The sequence below is a fragment of the Anastrepha obliqua genome, chromosome 1, assembly GCF_027943255.1.
Source record: "Anastrepha obliqua isolate idAnaObli1 chromosome 1, idAnaObli1_1.0, whole genome shotgun sequence".
Classification (NCBI taxonomy): Eukaryota; Metazoa; Arthropoda; class Insecta; order Diptera; family Tephritidae; genus Anastrepha; species Anastrepha obliqua.
This window is the reverse complement of record NC_072892.1, coordinates 99,432,301-99,457,560: the sequence shown is the minus strand read 5'-3', so window position 1 is coordinate 99,457,560 and position 25,260 is coordinate 99,432,301. Positions and strand designations below refer to the sequence as shown.

General features: G+C 34.8%; 1 protein-coding gene across 1 annotated transcript in view; it reads right to left on the bottom strand.

Annotated features, from left to right (window-relative positions):
• LOC129236197 (octopamine receptor beta-1R) overlaps positions 1-20,971 on the bottom strand; it is a 101,478-nt gene extending 80,507 nt beyond the window's left edge. Inside the window, exon 1 of the mRNA XM_054870440.1 lies at positions 20,232-20,971. Coding sequence (XP_054726415.1) covers positions 20,232-20,971 — 740 coding nt within the window. The remainder of the gene's footprint in view (positions 1-20,231) is intronic.
• Between the last annotated feature and the right edge of the window lie 4,289 nt (positions 20,972-25,260).

Below are 25,260 nucleotides of genomic sequence, written 5' to 3'. Positions count from 1 at the left end.
TTAGATTTGGAAAGTCTACCACCGAACAAATCTTGGAAAACACCCATGAAAGGAGAATCGACACACACCATCTTTTCGTCGACTTCAAAGCAGCATTCGACAGTACGAAAAACAGTTCCCTGTATGCCGCGATGTCTGAATTTGGTACCCATGCAAAACTAATACGACTATGCAGAATGCCATTGCTCAATACCATCAGTGCCGTCAGAATTGGCAAGGACCTCTCCGAGCCGTTTGATACCAAAGAAGGATTCAGACAGGGTGACTCGCTGTCGTGTGACTTCTTGAACCTGATGTTGGAAAGGATCGTACGAGCAGCAGAACTTAATCGCTGTGACACAATATTTTATAAGAGCGTACAATTGTTGACGTATGCCGATGATATTGATATCATTCTGGGATAGATTTTTGGACTTTTGCACGTTTTCAGCAGCGAGTATTGCAGGCGAACATTAAGCTATATGAGCCTTACGACAACATAGACATTGCGCAGCGAATAAAGATCCAGCGGCTACTTTTGCTGGGCAATGTCGTCCGAATGGATTCAAGAATACCAAAGCTCTGAGCGGCATCATAACATTTTCACTAAAGGCCAACTCTCGCACCCCTCTATATAAGATGTAGTTCCAGAAAAAAAGAACAGAAAGGTGGCCAAAGGTAACATTTTTTTTCTTTTAAGAAAAAGTGAAAAAGTTCACTGCAAAAATATTTTTTCAATTCTCTCGCAAGCATCCGTACGAAATTCACGAGTATTTTTCAACTGTTTGTGTGATGAAATTGTAGAATTTTTCAAATTATTGTATAAAATTTAAAATTTGTATTTATCCGGCTTCTGTTAAAAAATGGGCTATGCGTTTATACAAAAATAATCACAAAAAAGAAAGCGTTAAAAAAGTTGAAGCTGGTAAAAACATTCATGCTGGCGAAAATATTTATTTTATTAAAAGCATTTCAAATTTGATTTTTAGTGTATATTTTAGCTTGCCCTAGCCATAATTATTTTCTTACTAAATGAAAAACGAATACTTTAAATAGCAATTAGAACTTCCCTTCACATTGTTATGAAAAAGCGTTTGCTGCTGCATTCGAATTTTGTTCCATTCCCTATAGGAAGAACTGCTTGTACTAGCAATGAAGAAGAGAAAATGATAAGAAATTTCTCTTCCTTCTTGTCTTTATTGCTCATGTCCTTTTTTAACATTTTATACATTTTTTTGTGTCATGTTTGCTGTTTTAGTATCTGCCTCTTTCATATTTTGCCTTTATGTGCGTAGATATATAATAAGTATATACGAGCAGTCGTATGTATGGCTTTGTTCGAATGGGCGAGTATTTTTTGCCATTTGTTCAAACTCCTTTAACACTGTTCTTCTTTGACAACTCATCACTTAAATTGATAATAAAAAGCTACTTGTGGCAAATTTAATGTGTAAATGCACAAAAATTTAATGTTTTACAAACATTTGCCTTAATTTTGAATCTCTGCAACAGTTACATATCATATTTACTTACTACGCTACATTGTCCAAAGATGTTAAGATGTTGTTTGCACAGATATCTGGTAAAAGCTTTAAGAGATATTCTCTGTCGTAGTCGGTTCAAGGTCTGTTGAGAAATTCGCAACGGAATCATAGGAGGTCTCTTTTCTGTTTTTTTTTTTTTTTTTTTTGAGGAGCTTAGCGTTTTCGTCAATTGAAATCAATTGGTAAAACTCTCTTAAGCACATGTAGAGCGCAGTACCCTGGAATCCAAAAGGAACTGCATAGTATAAAAAGCGCAGTCTGCAACGAAAGATCAAGCACGTCGTAGAGCCAGAAAAGGCGAGAGCCAAATATGCCTCGCCAAGCTCAAGATTGAATCCGAGAGTTTAATAGCTGAAAATGGTTCCAATGCTTTGATAAGTTGCATACCAGCAAGCATCCCATAAAAGGACCTTTGGAGGTAGCAACTGCGACATCAAAGCTATTATCCTGCTGATACTTCACTGTGGCATGCATGACTATCCATTTTTCATACCAAGTGTACAAGCATAAAAACTGCGAGAAAAATATTATAAACATACCTATGTATATATATAACCAGCATTTCCCAGTGGGCTTTGCACCACCACACATAAAATGTTTTTTTTATATCGCAAGAAATTTTTCATATTAAGTTTTCTTTATAGAACTCGTAAAATGTTTAAACAGTTGAATTAGTTGATTTTTTTAATTTTTTTTTTTAATTTAATTGTGGTGGTCACCTATATACAGGCAAGGTGAAAGAGCTTTTTACGCTAAATAAATTATGCTAAAATAAATAAAGTTAAAAATTTTTTTCCAGTTTCTTGAATGCTTTCCCCATACAGGCATTTCATATGAGAGGAAACCATTACTCACATAAAATGTCATAACTCAGGAACGGCTGCACCGATTTCAATCAAACCACTTCCTTAAAGATAGAAAAGAACTCTAAAATTTTTGTGTCAATCGGTTCGGCGGTTCTTGAGTTATAAGATTACCAAGGAAATGTAACTTCTTTTTATATATATAGATTTCCTTTAACTCCGGTTGGAGCGAGGGACCAATACCTCGAGGGATGTAGAGGGGGCATAGAAAATATCTGAGTTAAGTATCTAAGTAAATAAATCTGAGAGCGATAAGCCGGTAAGGTCGAGGAGGACTATCGAAGCTAAGAACAATCCACACAGCACGATTTTACTAAAAGGCAGAATGTAAAGTCTGCCCATAGGTTAATGGCGGGGACAGCAGGCGTCTTTCTTGCATCCAGCGGATCGCTATACACATACATAAGCGTACATCAGTGGTATGTCCAAGAGCTAAGTAGTAGCGATATGCTATCAAAGGTAGCACTCCTACCATTACTCTAGGTAACCTGAGCCAATCTTCCATCTTTTCGAAATAAATTGATTACTGAAACGAGCGTGAGAAAAAGTTATGAAAATCGAAAGGGCATTGATGGCAGTTGTAGAGAAAAGAGAAAATCATGAACGTCACCGATAATTTTGGGCTTAAGAGTAACATTTTTTCTCTAAAGCACACACGCTCCATGTGCTCGTTTGCCTTCAGATTACGTAATAATGCGATTAGCTAAGCAGGCGCCTTCAATTCTTCTTTTTCTACACTATATAAAGACGTATGTATATACTTATAGAATAGATCTGATGATGAAAGAGAGCAAGGCGAAGTACATTCTGTCATTCAACAAACAGTAAGCGTCTTGGCACGAACGTCACTATTGACAGTAATTTTGTATCACTTAATAAAAGTAAGTGACTTTGTTTATTTGGGAACCACCATTAACAACAACAGAGATATAAGATTTGAAATCCAGCGGCTACACTTGTCAGATCATATGGTACGAACCCATCCAACTCTAAAAGTATTCGATGTCTACTTGCTGTCTGTAGCAAAGGAAACAAATCTTTTTTGCGTTGGAAAGATCAAATGAGAAAAGACTTTATATTCATTATTTCACAACAACTTAAGGGGACCCCATAGAAATTTCAAAAAATCGATTTTTTGTTTTTTTCGATATTTCGAAAGTATAGTATCTTAAGAATATACTATGAAATTTTCATGCGGAAATTCCCAATATTATAGCTTCTACAGCCCATTAACTAGGTAGAGAGTAGTCCGCGCGCTCCCGTACCTGAAACTTTAAACTCATTTATCTCGAAACGACCTTTTTCGGCATGGTGTTGTCAAAAAAAAAATCTATAAAACCGAATCGCCTGAAATTTTAATGTGTTGTTCACAAATCCAATGACTACCGCCCGTACTCGAATCATATTATTATTTCAATTTTTCTAATTTTTTTGTCGAAATTTTTTTATTTTCAACCAGGGCATAGCTACAGTCATCTTGATTAACAATTTTTTGGGTTTTGTGTTTCAGATAAATGGAAGAGCCAAAATGGACAACACCGTCCAGGTCCAATTTTTCGGAAGGGTCAACTTCAGCGCCATTTTTTAAATTATTGAAATTAAAAACAAATTTTTTTTTCATTTTTGTATGTAAAAGAAGTTAAATACAAAGCCCAACAAATTTAAATATCGTTTTTCATTTTTTTATTGTAAAAAACAAATCCTGAAAATACCCTAAATTTTCGAGCTATAGAACAACAGGAAAAAATTACATCAATATATTATAATAAAAAATATATATAAAAAATAAATAAATAAATAAAGAGGTTTTAAAATTACCTTTTTTTATTTTAAGTGCATATAAATATGTATGTACCTGTTAAAATAACTTAAGGTATGTCAAAAAATATCGATGAAACAAACTGAAAATGTAAAAAATGCATATATTTTGTGGTTGGAAAAAAATTGTTTTATTTTCTAGTCTCTCGGCACACGCATGCGAAAACAAATCGTTTCCATTTTTGTTGCATATTTTGCTATAAAAACAGATTTTTCCACCTCCATTTCTCATACTTTGTAAGAAATTAGGTTAGGTTAGGTTAGGTTAGCCTGGTTGGCAATAAGCCACGCATAGACCTTTTGATCCCTAGCGATACCAGATGGAGACCGACTTCTATGAATACCGAAAGTGGACATCATGTAGGATGTCAGCGCTTTTGGCGAATCTAAGCAGAGCTGGAAGATCCGCTTTTGAGATGTCCTCCAGACCCTCAAACAATGGAGCTCCCAGGCATTTTTAACGCGTTTTTAATAATGCCGGACAAACGCACAGAAGGTGTTCTAAAGTTTCCTCAACATCCTCCCTGCATTTCCTGCATTTGTCCGTGTTAGCAATCCCTATCTTGTACGCACGTGCACCCAATAGATTATGGCCTGTTAGCATACCTATGATAGTTCTGCAGTCCTTTCGCAAGAGCGTAAGTACGAATTGAGTCAGTTTTTGGTAGTTAGTTCTACACATAACTTTTGCTGCTTTGCATGAGGTCAGATTAGTCCCCCTAGCTTCCACTCGCTTTTTCATGTAGTCGTCCATTTCATTGTATATTGTATTTAGCGGTTTGGTATGTCGTTCTCTTGTTCAAATGGTTGTCTAACAGAGCTTTTTGCTATCCCATCTACTATTTCGTTCCCCATAATGCCTTTGTGACCAGGTTTCGAATAGATATGCAGCTACAATCCCGCGATTTTTGGGAATTGAAAAACACCAAAATCCCGGGATCGCGGGATTGACATTCCTAGAATGTAGTCAGAAATGCGCAGTAAATATTTATTATTAAATATTTATTGTTTTTCGTTGTAACGAAGACTAATGGAATCATGTAATGAAGCCAAATATGTTTTCACTAACTCATTGACAAAGACTTAGCTAGCGGAGAGGCTGGCGTTCATGTGTATGGTGCTTATTTACATTAATACAGTGCCAAGTTTCAAACCTTGGACAAATTAAAAAAACAAATTCGAAATTTTCATACAAATTTCTAGAAATATTTCGGGTAACTAATTTTATAACCAATTAAATTTTTGTATAACAAACGGAAAGTTGAAAGGGTCTCAAAAATTGTATCGATTTTTATCCCTGTGGGCGATGTTGTGTGTTTTCTTCTCTTTAAACAAAAATGGCAGGTATTCGTTAAGCGGAGAAAATACGAAAAGCCACAAGCAAAAAAAAATATCGCGACTTTTGAGCCTCTTCAAATTTGCACTTTATTATACCGAAATCTAAATATACGAAATTATTCTAATGATTTTGGTTAAAAAGTTTGAAATTTATATGGTTTTTGTGGTAGAATGAACTTTGTTTAAAAAAAAATTTTATCAACAAGTCTTGTTATTAACATCATTGGCTAGTGCTTTTTTAATTCCTCTAAAGACGTTAGTGCCATCTATGTGACAAGTTTTGCTGTCCAAAGAACAATAATTTAATTCAAGAAAGTAATATGTCCAAGATTTTTCTAAACGTAGCTCAAGCTGTTTTTCGATGTTTTTCTAGAAATGCAGAGACCTACAGTATACCTCTTTTGTTAGGGGCTCAAATATTTATAATTTCATCAGAAGCTGTATTTTTCGCTGTCAAACCTAAAATGATCCTTTTCGTGTGTATGTATATTTCGTGGAGCTATTGTACATTTCAAATGCCCATTCATTTGATGTGGCCATTGGCTATTATATTAGCTCTAACATTGCAATCGTCCAACATTACGTTAAGTCTAATACACTGACTCTGTGGTTAATGACAGAAAGAGCCTAATCTACATTTATTATCAAATCAGGTATATTAACTTTACTTCCTTAGCTTATTTAATGAAATCAGTGTTACAAGCTTTAGCTTATTAGTTTGCATCAAATATCCAACAGATTAGAACCAGAGACCATTTTTTATTGAAAATATTCAATAAAACTTCAGGGAATAATCGAAAAAGAATCAATATTAGAACAGCTATCTTCTTTATTTACCCAGGCGTATTTTATTTAAGCATTTATGTGTATATTTACTTACTTTATTTTGTGCCATGCCGTTCTGCTAGAAAGCTGATAAAACACCATTTAATGTGCAAATGCCCAATCAATTACCAGATTTGTGAGCACGAATAGACGGAGTGGATCAAGGAAACACAAAAGCATGGAGATGAAGGAAAAGTTGTTGACCTACATAAGCGTCAATAATTCTGATGATGACGAACACACCAAGGGAATTGAAAATTGAAAATTTTCGTAACATGCAAATGGCATCCGAGCTTGTAGAGCGTGTAGAATTTAACAGGGAAAACAAAAAATATCATTCCAAATCATCCATTATCTAATATTTCACTTCCCGCCGACTTTTGAATGTTCATTTGACGCCAAATTGAGGCATTGTTTGAAGAAGTCATTAAGCCGGCTGAAGCTGTCATTTATTGATTGCTGTTTCTCATTTTTTGTTATTGTTGTCAAAGCTACTGTCATTGCCAGCACGTGCAGTCACTTTTGTGCGCTATTAAATAACTGCTATTTGTAACGCAATTTTTGAATTACGCAGCCCTTAATTTCACTCTTCTTTTCCCTTTCAGCTCTTTCTTATTAAATGCACTTCTTAGCAGGCGTTATATCCGAGTATACTCAAGCCAAATGGCGACTAGTACAATGAGAATATATAATATAAATGTGAAAGAATACACACAAATATTTAAGTACTTATGTATATATACGAATGCTAAACTTTGTTTTGTATAGAGAAGATGCACAAACCGCCAGCAAAAAAATTGGCTAAAATCAACGCAATTAGTTAAGAAATGAGTTACTTTGAACTTGCATTTTCTTAACTAAAATTGAATGACTACAAAAGTGCATACTAGAATTTTTTTAAGAAATTCTAATTAAAAAGTTATCAATTTTGAGGGGAATTTGTTAAATTTTTTTAAAAGTTTGTACTAAGTTTGAAGTTTCAAATTATATGGTTTTTGTTGTAGAATATACTTTATTTTCATAAAAAATAAATAAAATGCAATAAAAAAGAAACAAAGAGGTAAAACTTTGCAATATCCAAAACACAAAGCATGCCAGTCGTTTCATCTTCACGCTAACAGGCGCTAGTTGGACGAACCTCACTTGGCAAGTAAATCTTCCTCTGATATTTCCAACGCTTGTCGATTTTGTGCTTTATTAACAGTGCGTCTAAAATTCATGCTCCAACTCCATTTATGCTCTAAACCTTGGCGTTTTCCCATAGGTTATGAACACTTCTAGATACTATAAATAAATTTTACTTAAATACGATCGAGGTCAGAGAAATGCACTTGAACCAATTTTTCTCCCTGAAAATTCAGAAGTCCTACACTGACAGAATGAATCATTTACGTTAAAGGAAAATACACAAAACCATCCTAACTTCGCTCAAATTTGTTACCGTATTTTTTTAGATTAGCAATAAATTATGTAATATTAGTCAGAATACACATTAGGGTGGTCCAAAAATGCATGGGAAAAATTTTATATTAAAATTTTTATGCTGCCGCCCCCCATAATGGTAAAGAATGAAAAATAAAAAGACCCGTATTTTTTTTTTTTAATCAGACCATATTTAATGGTGCCGCCGGGGCTTTGAAATATCCCATGTATTTTGCATGGGAAAAAATACTTTTTCGTAGATTTCATGTAAAAACCTGGAAAATGAATATATTTTAACCGGATAACTCAGTTTCTCTTCATAATTGGTCAGGGAATAACAACCAATTATGAAATAATTAATTTTTTTTGTATTAACTATTTTTTATAGAACCCCAAAAAGCCCCCATAAAACGAAAATCTAAGAAAAAATCGAAAAACAATATCATAATAAAAACAATATCATAAATATCATAAAAGTAATATAAAATATTGTTTTTCGATTTTTTCTTAGATTTTCGTTTTATGGGGGCTTTTTGGGGTTCTATAAAAAATAGTTAATACAAAAAAAATTAATTATTTCATAATTGGTTGTTATTCCCTGACCAATTATGAAGAGAAATTGAGCTATCCGGTTAAAATATATTCATTTTCCAGGTTTTTACATGAAATCTACGAAAAAGTATTTTTTCCCATGCAAAATACATGGGATATTTCAAAGCCCCGGCGACACCATTAAATATGGTCTGATTAAAAAAAAAAAAAATACGGGTATTTTTATTTTTCATTCTTTACTATTTTGGGGGGCGGCAGCATACAAATTTTTTTTTGGACCACCCTAATACACATATGTAAATATGTATATGCAGGTATATACTCGCATATTTGCGTATTTACTAAATTTGTGTACATGTGGTTGTGGGTATACACACACATATATTCGTTATTGCCAACACCTGGTTAGATTTTTTTTCTTTCGGCACGTACTCAAACAAGTTTACGTAATTACAGGCTTAAATATATAGCTTTTGCCATACTCTGTGCTGCTAAAGATTGCTGGCCTACTACTAGGTTACTTATACGCACCGGCGGATAGCTATGGGACTACGCTTTGTCACGTTATTTTCAGCAATTTTATTTTTATATTATTTTATTATCTTTTCTAGCTGAAGGTACATAAGCAATTTGTCAATGTTGTGAATTAATATGAAAATCAAGCCAAACAATAACAAAAAAAGATTAGGCAGATGCATACGCAAATAAAAAGGACGAATAAACGCCATGAAGCAGAAAAGCAAAGAAGTAAATTGGTTTTTATTTGCTACGACTAAGCACTCTTTGCCTTGCAGCTAGTTGATGTTGGCTTACTGTTGTTCTTTTTCTTAGTTTTTAATTCATACATACCTAGCTTGAGGGCGTACAAATCTTAGCACACCTGAAAAGTTATTCCAAAGCTGACAGGAAAATGAAAAGATAGCATACTTTTAGAGGCACTAATTACACCCTCGGGTAGGTGCACCACATGCCGCCGTAGCAGGAGCGCAGTGGGCATGCGAACCGTAGTGTTAAGTACAATAGTCACTACAGCCCCAAAAGGGAGTTGCGGCTGAGTTAAAGAAGCCGAGTCGTTAAACTTGCTTAGCGACATTTGACATTGCGACATTTGAATACACATTGAATGTGTCATTGGGAATTGGCGGGCAGCAGGCATGTCGAGCGCAGAAGAACACGACAGTAAGCAAACAAGCAAATAAGTCAAATGCTAGAGGCAGACAGAAAAGTAAGAGCTAGCAGCCAAAATATTATTGCTCTTTGCATGGCATTGAAACAGACAATTCGACCACGGTCAGTAGTATGCAAATCAAGGCAAAAACAAGCAAAATGTCGACTTTTATGGCTTATCCCGTTAGCTAAAAAAATGTGTTTAGTACATTAATTTTGCTGTGCTACACGTTAATGCTCACCATACCTACTTAAGTGGTTGTTTTTATAATATTCTTAGGCTTTGCTTTAGCATTCTGCGCTTATGTGATACGAGTCCGTGTAGCAAGAAAAACACCAGCACGCAGAAATGGGAAATTAAGCTAAATGAGCGTACAAGCGCACATATATGAAAATGGACATGTGTACTTTTGTGTCTACATGCTAATGCACGTAGGAGAAAAGGTCATTAATAAGTAAATGAATGGGAAAGTAATGGTACAATATTAAATAATTTACGACTTCACTGAAGCAAGGCAATTAGCATTTATCCTATTTCCTTCAACCACAGAAGAGCTCTAAAGTGGCGTTCACCTTTTTGAATGGCATGTCAAGTGTAAACTAAGGCTAATGTGCACAAATTTTCACATTAGAGCCATAATTTTTTTATGTGGGAGGGATTATTTCTCATAGTTATCTGCACTTAATTGTAGGAAATTTGTCAAAAGCAAATTTTTTATTAGCCTTGGGCAGGTGCATAATTTAAATTAATATGGCTTAACTTTCACGAAAACTTGCTGCAACAAATTACTAAATAATCTCGTTTTTCATTTTTGTATTTTATGGGTTTTGCCTTATCTGAGTTGAAACTGAGGGTAACAGTTGGGCTTGGAAACAAATTGAGCTCAATTAATATTTATGTTCAACAAAAGGTGACCCTAATCAAGGGAAATCAGGTTCAATTCTATTTACTATTTCCATTTTATTTTGTTTGTGCTCTGCAAAATGTCAAAGAAACCAATATTTAGATTTTGAAAACAAAAAAAAAGTTTAAAAGTAAAGGTTTGAGCTCATCAAATTGGCGTTGGGTTGGAGCAAATGTATTTAATGACCCCCGAAAGATGTTGGACGTACTACACTCTTGCTACAAAATTGCATATTAAAACTTAATAGCTCCTCTAGTGGTTTGTTAGTGGACGTCAATATAATGCTGCTCACAATCATTCAGCAGCAAATTTGTAGTGTCAGTCTTAAAAAGTTTTGCTGTAATGCGGAAAAGCATAATGCACAGAGTTTGGTTGTAGGTTATTGTAAGCGAGGATGATTACCTGGTATGGCGAAAAACAAAATTGTGATAGTAACTTGTACTACCACGTCACCGGGTACTAGATAGCCGAATTCTGCCCGCTCATTTCATACTAGTCCAATCAGTCGTCGTTCACCCCAAAGGTGACTAGATGTGAAACTCTTTTTCTCGTGAGAGCGCTGTCAAAATATGCATTTTTATAACATTCGTTAGTAATGCCACACCGGAAGAAAAATCTAATGGGAATTTTTCAAGCAAAAATTTAAAATTTTCAATTTCTGCGTCACCATTCACGTTGTTATCTAGTGCGCAGTTGCCTAGAAGGCTTATATAGGGTGGGCCATGTAAAATTTGTTTTTTGAATCGGCTATAAAAACAAACTAATCAATATTTTTTCAAAATTTTTTTGTTTTGAAGATTGAAAATTGTCATTTATGAATGAAAAATAATATCGTTCAAATGACTGACACGACTGACTTTACAGTAGGCCATTCGATCAACCCAATTTTTAAGGTACTTGACCACCTTGGAAAGCTAAAAAGTACAACATATTCAATAATTTTTTTTTCATGTTCTGTATAATATATTAAAATAAATTTTTTTTTAAATTTTTATTTAGAGCTTATATAATACAAAAAAAATTGATTTATTAAAATTTCTTTTTTTAACATATATCCAGGAGGCGCCAAAGTCGAGGCCTGAAGAAAATCATGTCTTGCGGCGGACAGTTAATCTTAGAAATGGTAATTCTAAAACAAAAGAGAGAAACAAAATTTTCAAAAGGAAGGTTCCTTGCGTGAGAATTTACCACAAACTGACAAAAAAAAAAATAATAAAAAAATGGCGGATGTTTGAAAAAAAGTTAAGAAAACACCCCTGTTTTTCACAATGTTATGCTTAAAAAGCAATACTTTATTAACTTTTTTTTGCAAAATGTGGTAAATTGGCATACAAAACATCTTGACAAATAAAACAAGACCAAAATCATTAAAATCGGCTAAGCAGTTTCGGAGATAAAGTGTCCGCCATTCGAAAAAAAGTAATTTCTGGAAAAACGCGTTTAAAGTTAAAACTTGCTATTTTCTTTCCGCTGAGTCAGCAAGTAATGAGTGCAGGATGCGCCTGCACATTTTCACTGATTTCACTTTGTTAGAATTCGAATTTAAAAAAACAGTTTCAGGTGATGATTTTTAAAAGTATAAGGATTGAAAAAATGTAAAAAAAAAAAATTTAATTTTTTGAAACTTATAAGGTGGTCAAGTACCTTAAGCACATTTTCGATTGTTTGGGCTCCACCGATGTGAAAATCAGGAAAGAAGAAGAAGACTCACCACTTTGGAAATAGGTTTTCAATTTTTCCCAATTTTGCTCAAACGTATAGCGTCCCATTTCGTAAATATCAAACCTTTAAGTAAATTATGAACACATTTGCATGTCATTTATGTTACCATTCTCGAAAAAGTAGGTGGTTCAAAAAGCAAACGCTATATGGCCCACCCTGTATACCCCGTATATAAGTGTAGGTTAATAAAAAATAAGCACAATCACTATAAAATACGCAAATAAGCAAAAAGCTGTTGCTAAATGTTAAAGCTAAAAGAAATTATTGAAAATTGAAATGCAAAAGTAATGAAGTAATGAACACGAAAAACATAAGTGAGGGTAACATAAAAAGTGAGGGTAACAAAAGAAATTGTGAAACAACGAACAGAATATGTTAAAGCAGTTAGCCTTAATTTCTTATAAATTAAAAATAGTTAACAAAAGTATGGTTGCAAAATATCTCAAACTCAAATTCATTTCCCTTATCTACACTCTTAGTGACACTCACTAAAGTGTAAATATAAATATTTACATATATATGTACAAATATACATATGTACTATACATAAACCAACACCCAGTTTTCCATAAAATTTTCTCTATGTAAAAAATATTCATATATTTACGTAAGACGAATTAAAAGTAGAAGCCGAAAAAGATATAAGTGGCTTTGGAAAATTCTAAAAACACACTTTAATTTAAATTATTACGTTTCAATTGAATTTATTTTAATTCAAATTATTATAATTATTTAAATCGAGACATTTTCCCTTTAACGCAAAAACGAACTGGTTTTGTCAGTTATTTTATCGTGCCTTACTTCTGGCAGCCCGCCATTTCGACAATCAGCTGTTCATCAGGTTAGGGGTTGTCAATGCTGTCAAGCAGTGAAATGAGTTGCTGAGCGTGCTCTCATTCAAAATGAAAGAATTTCGCATCTTATTACCTATGGTTCAGACGGCACCGAAGTAGCATGCGGGGAGACTGCGTTAATTTTTTTCGTATATCATCAACACAATCTCAGTGCTTACGCAAACAAACCCGGTTACGTCAGCTTGCTAATTTTTGGGATCGCACTCGAAAAGAATAAGAAAATTTTGAAGGAAATATACAATTTTCGTTTTCTGTAACACTCAAAACGTTGTTATTAATAATAATTCTTTAATTTGTTTGTTAATAAAATCAAAACCTAAATTAAGCTGAGACAATAATAATAAATAATATTAATAACTGGCGTGTATTCGACTTTTGCGGACGCCAGTTGGGAAAACATTTCTATATAAAATGACCACCAGCAAAAACATTTAAAAAAATGTATGCGATTTTGCACTCTACAGTACTAAAATATAATGATCAACAACCCTGCATACTTGAAAATTTGCTAAACATTCGGATTGAAAAGTGTGACATTCTTATGCAAATATCGTCATATTTCTCTTAAATTCTTACAAAGTTTACTCTTATATGGTTTTTGTAGTAGACTAAACTATATTTCCATAAAAAGAAAAATTATTAAACTTTAATTTAAAAAAATAAATAAAACTTGCCAATAAGGGACGTGATTTAGTTGTGAAAAATTTTATTGAATATAATTATTTGCATTTTCAAAAGTAAATTTTTTAAAAATTTTGATTTTGATATAATAATCAGATGACTTTCTAGATTGGGATTCTTTTTCTACGGGGATTGAAGTTGGCAATTATTATGATATGATTAAGCTTAAGATAAATGGTTTCTGTAAAAAAGTATACCTATGATAAATACGACTGTACCTTAGCGTACTAGGGAGCGGAGAAAACTTTAAAATTTAAGAAACAAATATTTCAAAATGTTTATGTTTTGTTCCATCACTCATAAAGATATATATTTGCATTTCTCTAGACAACTAAAATCATTAAATAGGAATTTAAAGCAAAAATATTTTCGAATCGTACATAAAATTTAATCCTAGTTCCTTCTGGTGATATGCTGAATTCAGGAAATCATGCTTATGTATTCCTTCCGTTATTTATTATAACGAAACTCAAACATATTCTTCTCTAAATGCAACTAATCTACGTTAAAAGTAGACTCAGTTTTGATTCATGAGTGTCATGAACATAAATTCCTCAGTTAATATTGTTTCGCTAACCTTAAGGGATTATATACAGTTACAATTTTCAAAAATTCGAGTTTTTTTCCTTAATGTAAATATATTTAAGAATACACACAGATAATTTAATATTGTTCCGGTGATTACTTTCGAAAGGGCGTTTCAGAATGCTGGTGAAGTACTTTTCAAACTTTAAACGCGTTTTTCTCAAAATGATGTTTTAAAAGTTGGTGACAAACATTACTCGAAAATGCCTAAACCGATTGGTCTCAAATTTTAACACCGATAAATATTTTTTTTATATACAATTTAATTTAATTTTGGTGAAAAATCGATTTTTTTAGAAACCGCCTTAATGCGGCCGTCGTAGCCAAATTTGTTGGCGCGTCGGTATATATATATATATATATACATATAACCCTAACGCTTTCTAATGTTGAAGATGGAGTTCGGGAACTGAAGGTATCAACAAAATCTGACGTATCTTTTTAAAAACTGTTCTGGAATTACCTATCCACTTTTGTTAATGTTCAACAATCCCTTGAACGGAGGATGCCGTGTTCATAGATGCCTGGAAAGTAAAAACTACTAATCAAATATCCAAATTATTCACGGTTTCAAAATTATTTGTACTTATTTTGAGAGATCCGCACCAATCTCTGCAGACCAATATCGTTTCAACTGTTTCAAATCCTGCAGTGTTTTCTGAATTTTGTATATCAGCTCTTCTAAGTAAAATTCAAATTGACACTGTGTGCACTTTTCAAAAACATTTTACAAGGTTAATCACACGGTTTTAATTTCCAAAGCGTAAAGTATTGGATTTCACTCCACTGTTTTAAAATGGATTAAAGCCTCCTTCTTCTCTGGAAAATGTGTTGCTGATGTTGAAGGAGCGTCATCTATTTCTTTTATTACATCCTCTGGTGTACCCCAGATGAGTACACTGGGGCATCTACTTTTTACAATATTTGCTAATGGCATTTCCAGTTGTTTTAATAACGCAAATTTTCTTTTGTATGCTGATGATTTAAAGATATACTCGGAGATTTCGAGTACAGCAGGCTCTCTAAATCTTCAACCTGATTTAGACAACGTTGTTGATTGGTGTACACGAAACAAAATTAAATTCAAATATAAGCAAGTGTTCTTATGCCTTTTATTCAAAATCTCGTTCTCTTATGCTTGCTTCCTATCATACTGATGGTTCTTGGTGTGGTATTTGCTCTAGATTCTCTTTTCAAAGATATTTAAATTACACCGTTTCAAAGTCATATTCCGTACTTCATTCATATATTCTAAAACCTATAGGTCTTCTTTATATGGAGAACTTATTGGCAGGCTTGAACGATTCCAGAAAGTTTTTGTCGGCTATGCTTCGCGTTCTGTGCGTTTCACTGATACAATTTGATCGTCTAAAAGTCGGTGCTTGCTCGTAAATCTTAAAATACTAGATATTATTTATTTTCTATTCTCTTCCTCTCGTTTTCGATTTGATAAGTGGGGCGATTGACTTCTCAACGCTATTCGAGAAAATTATTTTCAATATTACTCAACGAAGCTTATAAAATCATAATGCTTCCAATGCTTCGATTTCTAGAACTTTGAGATAATTTAATACGCTTTCAAACCATATTGGCCTAGATTTTTCTTTCATAAAGTACCGCCTCAAAATGTTACTAAATTAATTGTTTAACCAGATTCTAAGTTTTCTTTCTGAGTAAACTGTAAGAAATGTTACATTTTAGTCATTAAAAAAAATAAAAAAATAATAAGTTTAATTTTGTATAGTCTCTAAGAAATAATTCATGTTTAGTTTACTAAATAAATAAATAAATAAATAAACAAATAACTTATATTCACTTCTGTCAAACATTACATAAAGAAATTTTTAATACTGTCAAAACGTAAGTAATCATCCACGGCGCAAAACTGCTGCCAAATTGTGAAATGAAAATTTTACCTGTGCATTTTTATGAAATTTCACCAAAAAGTAACAATTTCAAAAATTATAATAGCCAAATAACCAAAATGCTTGTGGGGAAAAGTAATCGATCAATTACGGCAACGCTGATAAGTTGATTTGTTGTTGCGTTGCTCACTATTATTTTGTATGTGTACAATGTGCATAAACGGTAGAGCAGCGCATGATGGTTAATCTACATATAAAGTAGTTTCGGCCTTAAAAAATATTTAGGCTTATTCAACTCATCCCTAATTTAAGAAATTATGTCACGTTAAGGGATCTCGGAATTACATTAAAATCATCCCTTAGGCCATCCAGAGGCCAACAGTTACCGCTAATGTTGACATTAAGAACACCTTTTCTTGAAAGTTAATGAGTTCATGTGCCTTCATAACCATTTAAACTGGCGTCTGTATAAAAGAGTCGCCGTGTGGGTATTTTTATTACTGTCAGGTGCAAGGAAGTTCTAAAAGTATCGCACGTATTCAAAGCTTGAGTTTCTTAATTAAATATGAATTGTTCATTTGTATGTAAGTATGTAAACATATTAAGGGGATATTTGTAACAAAAGGGGAGTAGAAATCATTTTCTAAGCGCCGATGGATTAGAAAGTTAATGAAAGGAGAAAATCTATTACCAAGGTAAATGTAACAATAAATAATATTTATATGCCTATCACATAATATATTAAATATGTAAGCATGTATGAATAGCAAAGGTGTTGGGCCGAGCTTCTACCCCAATTTTGAGTGTGCGTGCGTGAGGCGCTTTAATAAGCAAACAGATCAGATTGCCATTTGTAGCACCATCGCCCGCAGACTTATTTATATTTTCTCACCGATTAAAGCATCAGATAGTGGCGCACGAAAACCGATCCATCATTCTCGTACACCTCTCTTCTTATTTCTCTTTTTCTTGACGCTACCGAATAAGACAGGTTTTTCATCAAAAGGAAATCCAAAAAAAATGAAAGTTATTGTTAGGCATTGAAGGGTCATCATTATGGAAATTCTGTCAAGCTTTTTCGAGGTACAATTTTCAACATCATGAACCAAGCGCTGATCCTCAGACTGATCAGACCGGTAACGGGCTTAAGAATTATCCATTAATCCTAGCAAGATAATCATTGTTCCTTTCACAAACAAATTAAATTTGGACCTTCGTACAAGAAGCGTAGAAGCAATTACTATAAGCTATTCCAACGAAGTGATATATATATAAATTAGACAACCGTCTAAACTGGAACTCTCATCTCAAAATGGTGATAGAAAACACCATTAGAACCATGTGAGCCTGCCAAAGTCGGCATGAAGACTAGACTCCAATGTGATTCATTTGATATATACCATGTTGACTAGACCGATCATCACCTATGCCTCCCATTTTTTTGATGGCCGAATGCCAAGTAACCAATAAACGAGTACTTGGTAGTTTCCAAAGGCAAACCTGATTGGTGAACAGATGTCCCACTGTTGCAATAGAAGTGATAGCTATACCCATTAGGGTGGTCCAAAAATGCATGGGAAATAATTTATATTAAAATTTTTATGCTGCCGCCCCCCATAATGGTAAAGAATGAAAAATAAAAAGACCCGTATTTTTTTTTTTTTTAATCAGACCATATTTAATGGTGCCGCCGTGGCTTTGAAATATCCCATGTATTTTGCATGGGAAAAAAATACTTTTTCGTAGATTTCATGTAAAAACCTGGAAAATGAATATATTTTAACCGGATACCTCAGTTTCTCTTCATAATTGGGCAGGGAATAACAACCAATTATGAAATAATTAATTTTTTTGTATTAACTATTTTTTATAGAACCCCAAAAAGCCCCCATAAAACGAAAATCTAAGAAAAAATCGAAAAACAATATTTTATATTACTTTTATGAAAAAAATTAAAATTAATTATTTCATAATTGGTTGTTATTCCCTGACCAATTATGAAGAGAAACTGAGTTATCCGGTTAAAATATATTCATTTTCCATGTTTTTACATGAAATCTACGAAAAAGTATTTTTTTCCCATGCAAAATACATGGGATATTTCAAAGCCCCGGCGGCACCATTAAATATGGTCTGATTAAAAAAAAAAAATACGGGTCTTTTTATTTTTCATTCTTTACTATTTTAGGGGGCGGCAGCATACAAATTTTTTTTTGGACCACCCTAATACCCATAGCATATTTTCCCCTAAAAATGTACAGCCAGAAGTGCATTCAAAATGCAAATCTTACTTGGGAAAGATCTTCCGAACTTTGTTCACACAAGTATCATAGCAGAGATACGGGATCAGAATGTAATCTACTCATACGACTCCAAAATGTGTTTTGATCCATAGTTTTGAAATCATAATCTCAGACTGCGATGAATGGGAACTGGAAGGGCCTTGGTTCGATCCCAGAAGTGTCGAATGATTCATAGACCCTTCGAAAGCAAATACTGGAGTCGGTGCGGAAATCTTTGATCCAAATATGAAAATCTTCGAACCAATAAACAAATAGCCCAGCGTGTATTAGGTTGAAATTCAATCAATTTCAATCTGTGCGAAAGTAAATCAAGGATGCACACCTAGGTGTATACTCGGACAGCTATGCTACATCGAAATTATAAGTAGTGTACGAATGTTAAGGCACCTAAACAAACTCAGTGCAATAAACAAAATTGTACTTTGCTGGGTTCCGGGTCACTCTGGAATAAAAGGTAATGAAATTGCTGATGGACTCATAAGTACGGAGTCAGCAGTAGATTTTCACGACCCAGAACCATACTGTGTATCAACTGGGCAGAAGCGAAGTGCAGAGTAAATATTTGGGAGAATACTCAAATAATTAGCCCTTGTGATGTCGCACATGAACTCTGTCAAGCCAAGAAGCTTATAAGACCTTTTACCTACGATAGGCACCTGCATAACATGGGGTAACGCAGACATAAAGAAAAAAGTTGGTTTTTTATCAGGGCACTATTACTTAATTTACCATCTGTCAAAAATTCATATTGGGATAAGGCAGAATGTGGGCTCTACCACGAAGATGATGAAATCACAGAGCATATCTCGGGCAACTGTATTGCCTTGGTAAAAACAAGGCTGTACATCTTTCAATGAGAACAAATGGATCCGAATGAACTCGAAAATGCTCCTGTTGCTGATATTTTGAAATCTGTACGCAAGGCGGGACAAACTGGCTGCCAAACAATTCCCAACCTGAGGCAGTGAACATCTAGGTTAAGTAGAGTTTGATGTAATACATTTTTGAGGTAGTTATGTCAGTCAAGAGAACTAGCATTAACTACTCCTAAAAAAAACTAACTAACTAAAAAAATGTAGTAGGACACAAAAGATCTTTTAGTTCGAAGTGCCGGCCATTGAACACACAACAGATACTAACTTATTATTAATAACTTTTGAACTCTCTTACCTAAATGTGCGTCTTGATAATATCTTACGAATAGAATAGCCTACTGTTTTATGCCAATTCAAAAAAACAAATGGTTTGAAGCGAATTTTTTTCATATGAATATTTTCCGCTGTTAGAAAAGATGTTACCTATCATTTCACATGTCACGTTAATACTGGGCACTGAACCTGAACATAACTTAATAGTAGATGCTCACAAATTCACTGCACTATTCCGGTCCCCATAGGTAATAATAAATGCCTAAGAAAGTAACAAACATTCAGCGGCGGTCTGAGAATGAGAGATTCTATTTCAACATTTCCAATGCCACTTATGCACGACCGCAAATCCACTCAACGCCCGCTGCGCACACGTATGATTGTTTACATTTTAGCACAACGTATGCAAAAACCCATGTAAGTAGCAACATAAAAACCGATGCCAGCACACGAATATCACTTAATAATCATAATCTTAACCAAAATCGCAAGCACAACCGGCGTGGCGCATACGCAACCTAATGATTCATAACTACTTATATATGCACATTTAAGTATTTGTATTTGTTTGCTCATTTATACATTCATCTATGCTCACACCCATTGCTCCTTTTCACTTTCAACATTTTGCGATGACTATTATTGCGCAGCAACACTTACCGCAATTTCCTATGCCGCATAACGGACACAATCACCAGCACGTTGCCAAGTATGGCGGCGAGTATAATGAGAACAATAATGAAACATTTGATTATGACAAATGCCAAGTGCAATGACATTTCAGATGTTGATGGTGACGTTGACGCAGATGTCGATACCACCGCAGACGCTAACGAATCATTGAATGTTTTTGCCGTAACAGAAGCTGCGATAGCTGCTGCCGATTTGATAGGAACTAAATTGCTGCCACTACTGCTACTTCCAAGGGCACCGCCAATGCCACTGCTATCAGTGCCCTTACCACTACCATTGCCCCCTTCGCCATTAAGCAGCACATTCCCCACGAAACTTAAGTATTTTGGTTGATTTGCCTTCACAACTGACGTGGATGTCGGATGAGCGGCAGCTACACCCAAGGAACTGTTGACACTTTTTGTTGTTGGGATTGTATGTTTTTCCATAATCGTCGCAGCCATTGTGGCTGCTTCCCCGATAGAGTCCCCAACAGTAACCGCTCTAAGGTGTGAGACGCTAGTATTGCTAGGCGCCGCCGCTGCCAGAGTCCCTGAGAAGGCCACAAACAATGCGGCAATGAGTACTACTATTGTTGTAGTTGCTGTTCTAACTACTACCGCACTAGAAGCTGTTGCTGCGGTAAGTGCTGCTGTCGCCATGGTTATTATGCTCTCTTTTATTTGTGCGTTCTTGATGGGGCCTGTTGTGGCTAATGATGGTGGCATTACGACTGTTGGCGTTGATTACATTGATGGCCGGTTCTCGCCTCTTTTAGTATTTGTATTTGCTGTTTTTGTTTTGGTTGGCATTGACGGCACACATACCTGTTTATGTGCGATATTTAAAAGGAGTCTATGGGAAACCTTACTTCCATTTCTTTTGAAACCGAGTACGTTTGGCTAGCGGCAGCAAAGGCGGTCGGCCTGTGCGCCAATGCATCGTTGCGACAAAATAAAGGCGCGATTACTTCAGCAGTTGTTACGTAACAATCTATTTTGCTATTTTAAGCCGAGATGCTTTAACTTAAAATTATTATTGTTGCCTGGTTTGTGATTGTTTCGGTTGCTCTAGCTATTCATAAGTCAGCTTAGCGGTGGTTGTAATCCAATTTGAAGCGTAACTACAACGAAAAGAAATATTATTACAATTAAGAATCATGTTATCTTTTTTAAGTACGCGAAATTTTATAAATTTTTAAGTAAGCAATATTTAACTACCAAATGTATTTGTCAAACTACATATCACTCGAATAAATACTAAATGATATCGGGTGTTTTTTTTAGCTGCATGAGAACTACCGATTTAGATAACTATGGTTTAATGGCTGAAAATGGCAAACTGTGTTTACCTTTCTTTTCAGTAAAGTTTGGCAACTTATCATAAATCATTTAACGTCAGAACAACGTTTCGAAATTGTGGAAATTTACTTTGAAAACAAAAATTAAAATCTGTGCGCGAAGTTCATAAAACACGTGCGGCATCATCAGTCCTTTGTTTCTTTCGAAATATAGAAGCAGCTGTCATTACAATGAACGGCAAGCGCTATGTTGTTCCCAAAATTTAGTCAGCTAATTCTCGACGACATCTGGTTGCAACAAGACGGCACAATTTCCCACACTGTGCGCTTAACAATCAATTTATTGCAATATTCAAGCCACCAATGCCGCCATTGCCGCCATACGGCCAGATTTATTGAAAAAAGTAGTCAAAAATTGGACTAAACGAATGGGCCACGTAACTCGTAGGCCTGGCGAACATATGCCAGATATAATATTCAAAAAATAAATGCTATGAAATTATGTATTAGATTATAAGAAAACAATTAATTCGAACAAAATTTTTGTTTTGAAAAAACACCCTATGCGTATTCATGCAACAATGGACTCCACTCGAATTCACAGTCACGTACGAAATTGATAAAATAGACATGAGCTAAATATATCCGCAACCCGGCTGAAATTAAAGCAATTATTTTTGGCTCTAAGCCTAACAGAAACTCACCACATAGCGGTGTGCATCAGCAAATAGTAAATTTTCAACACAGCACACTTTGTACCAAATATGGCCGAGTAGAGTATTTCTGATTGTGTGTAATACCAATGGCATAACATTATGCAGTGAACTGAGTAATTGGACCAAAGCCAGATGAGTTTTCCAAGAAACTTAAGGGGGGAAGCTGGTCTAGAATTTTGAAAAAATCGAAAAATTTTTTTTTGTCTTAAAAGGTGCTTTAGGGTCTTAGAAATAATATACCAAATGAGGGATGCCAGCAAAAATGTCTAAATGCCCAAATTTTTCATTCGACGGCAGTGCCTCGCAGGTATGCCCCGAACGCTACTTACAACTTTAAACACGTTTTTCTCGAAATCACTTTTTTTAAACTGGCCGAAGACATAACTCGAACAAATCTTTACCGATTCTTACGAAATTTTGACAATACATTCGAAATACCTTTCTCCGGAGACGTACGTAGGATTTTTTATTTATATTACATAGTTTTTTTTTAATCAACAATTTTATGTCGTTCTTTATAGTGAAAATTGTAACTTTTTGTTCAAACGTGCACCATTTCGCGAAAAAACAAAATATCGAAAAAATCCTACGTACGTCTCTTTCTATTGTTATATAGAAACTAAAAAAATTTTATTTTTTGATCCAGGACAAAAATTAAGGAGTTTACGTCTTCGGCAATGGACCCACTAGAAAAAAAGGCGCCTTAGGAGAACTGCTGGACAGCGGCCATTTTGAAATTAATTCAGACGAAAAATTTTGTATTTGTACCATGAAAGCTATATTATTAAACCTATTTCACAGATTTTCGATTGATTCCTTTGTTGAGTCAAAATAAATTCATAAAATATGCCCATTTTTTGCGCCCTAGACCAGCTTCCCCCCTTAAAAACAAAAATTTGATGATACATTTCATTCTGAGAGAGTAGCTTGTGAGAACATCTAATCAAATTCACTGGCCTTGACCCATATAATATTGAAACCAAGTCCAATGGAAACTACGTGGACAATTTTTAAGTAAAGCGTTTTCTAATAGGAAAGAATTGATGTTGATAGGCTGTGACAGGCGGCCACGTTATTTTGGCGGTGTATGTCAAATCGGTTTTTTATTATTCTGTTACTGATGCCAAATCACAATGGCAAGTACAATACACTTTATTATTCATCATCCTGAACATCAACACATTTGTTCTAACGAGATTCCAATTTATATATGACTTCCATCTGGACACGAACTCGTTCCGGGGTCGAAGAACCCATTTCACACCACTCGTTAGCCTCTTGTTTTGATTCAGGATCATGATGAGAGACCCAAGTCACATCCATAGTGAGGAAACGAAGCGCAAAATCTACTTTATCCTCTCGACAACACTCGAAATGTTGCTGAGAAAGTCGCGTTCGGAAGTGTTTTTATTCCATTGTTAGCCAATGCGACACCCATTATGCGCACAGCTTTCCAAAACCCAATACTTCCGTCTAAATAATGCTTACACTTCTCAATTGCCAGTAAAATGCCTAGGGTTTCTAATAAATCTCTTTCAATCACTTGACGATTTTCCAATACGAGATCCTGTATTTTTTCTACCATTTCTGGTGTTGTAGCTGCTTCCTTCCAAAAATAAAAATTCAATCACCGCATGATACTAGATTTTTCCCATTGTTGAAAATATTATGACACGCCGATACTAAGTGGCTTGTAAACAAAGAATGAATTGACAGATAGAAATCAAGCTTCACATACGTTCCTAAGAAGAATGTAATAACATAACAAAGAAAATGTTGGCTAGTGGCAAGGTCCTCTCTTATCGAACCGCAAAACCTATTAAGCAATCTGTCAATTTGAGGGAAGGAAAATTGTGAGAGTAACATCGGCTGCCACGTCACCAAGAATTTGGCGGCAGAATTCTGCCCTCTCAATTCACATGTATTCACACACTCGTCCAATCAGTCGTTGTTCAGACGACAGTGCAGTAACATAGTCATTGAAAATTGGACTTCCCCGATTTTGGCCAATATAAGAAGCCGGACGAACATTTAAATAGTTTTAAATTCCATTCAAAATTGCGTAAGTGGATTTAATGATTTGTTTTATTCTGTATTGATCTGCGCTATTGAAAACCCCTGCATAGAGTTTTTTGATACTATAATCTTCATTATATATGCAAACTAGTGCATCACATACCGACTTCAAAATGTGGCATGGACCGAACAATACATTTTCTTTTTCAAAGATACAATTTTACGATTTCTGTAAGTTAGGTTAGGTAGTGGTGGCAGTCGGTCCGTATGACCAACTCACTTAGACCTCACAGGCCCGTTGTGATACCACTGTGCGACACGAGAGCCTTGTTTATTTACTTTCGTGAAACCATTTTGAGGCTCTTATAAAGCGCAGGATTGGTCTAATCCCCGCGCCAGATAGTTCTGTAAGAGAATTGAAAAAGTGTTTACTTTGACAACCTGCTCTGATTTTAACTAAGGCTGAACAATTGCAAAACAAGTGCTCTACTGTTTCTTCCCCCTCCTCATCCCTGCAGCTTCTACAATATTCATGGGAGAATACTCCTAGTCTCAAGGAATGCCTTCCAAATAGCCAGTGGCCGGTGACACAAGCCACGACCTTCGAGATACCTTCTCTTGAGAGCCTAAGCAATTCCTTTGTTCTTTTCTTGTTTATTTGCGGCCATAGGAGCCTGGCTGTTACGCATGTATCTTCTTCTTCCCATGACTTATTGGCCTCTTGGATAATGTTGGTTTTTACTTTACTCGTGGCCAAAGGTATTCCAATGGTACTTTTATCACTGAGCAGTTGAAGAGCAGTACCTTTTCTGGCTAGCTCATCAGCTTTACAGTTTCCCTCAATATCTCTGTGTCCCGGAACCCAAATAAGGCTGACCTTGAATACGACGCTAATATCATTTAGGGCTGCTCGGCATTCCTATGCAACCTTTGATCTTAGTATAGCCGCATTCATTGATTTAATAGCCGCTTGGCTATCCGAGAA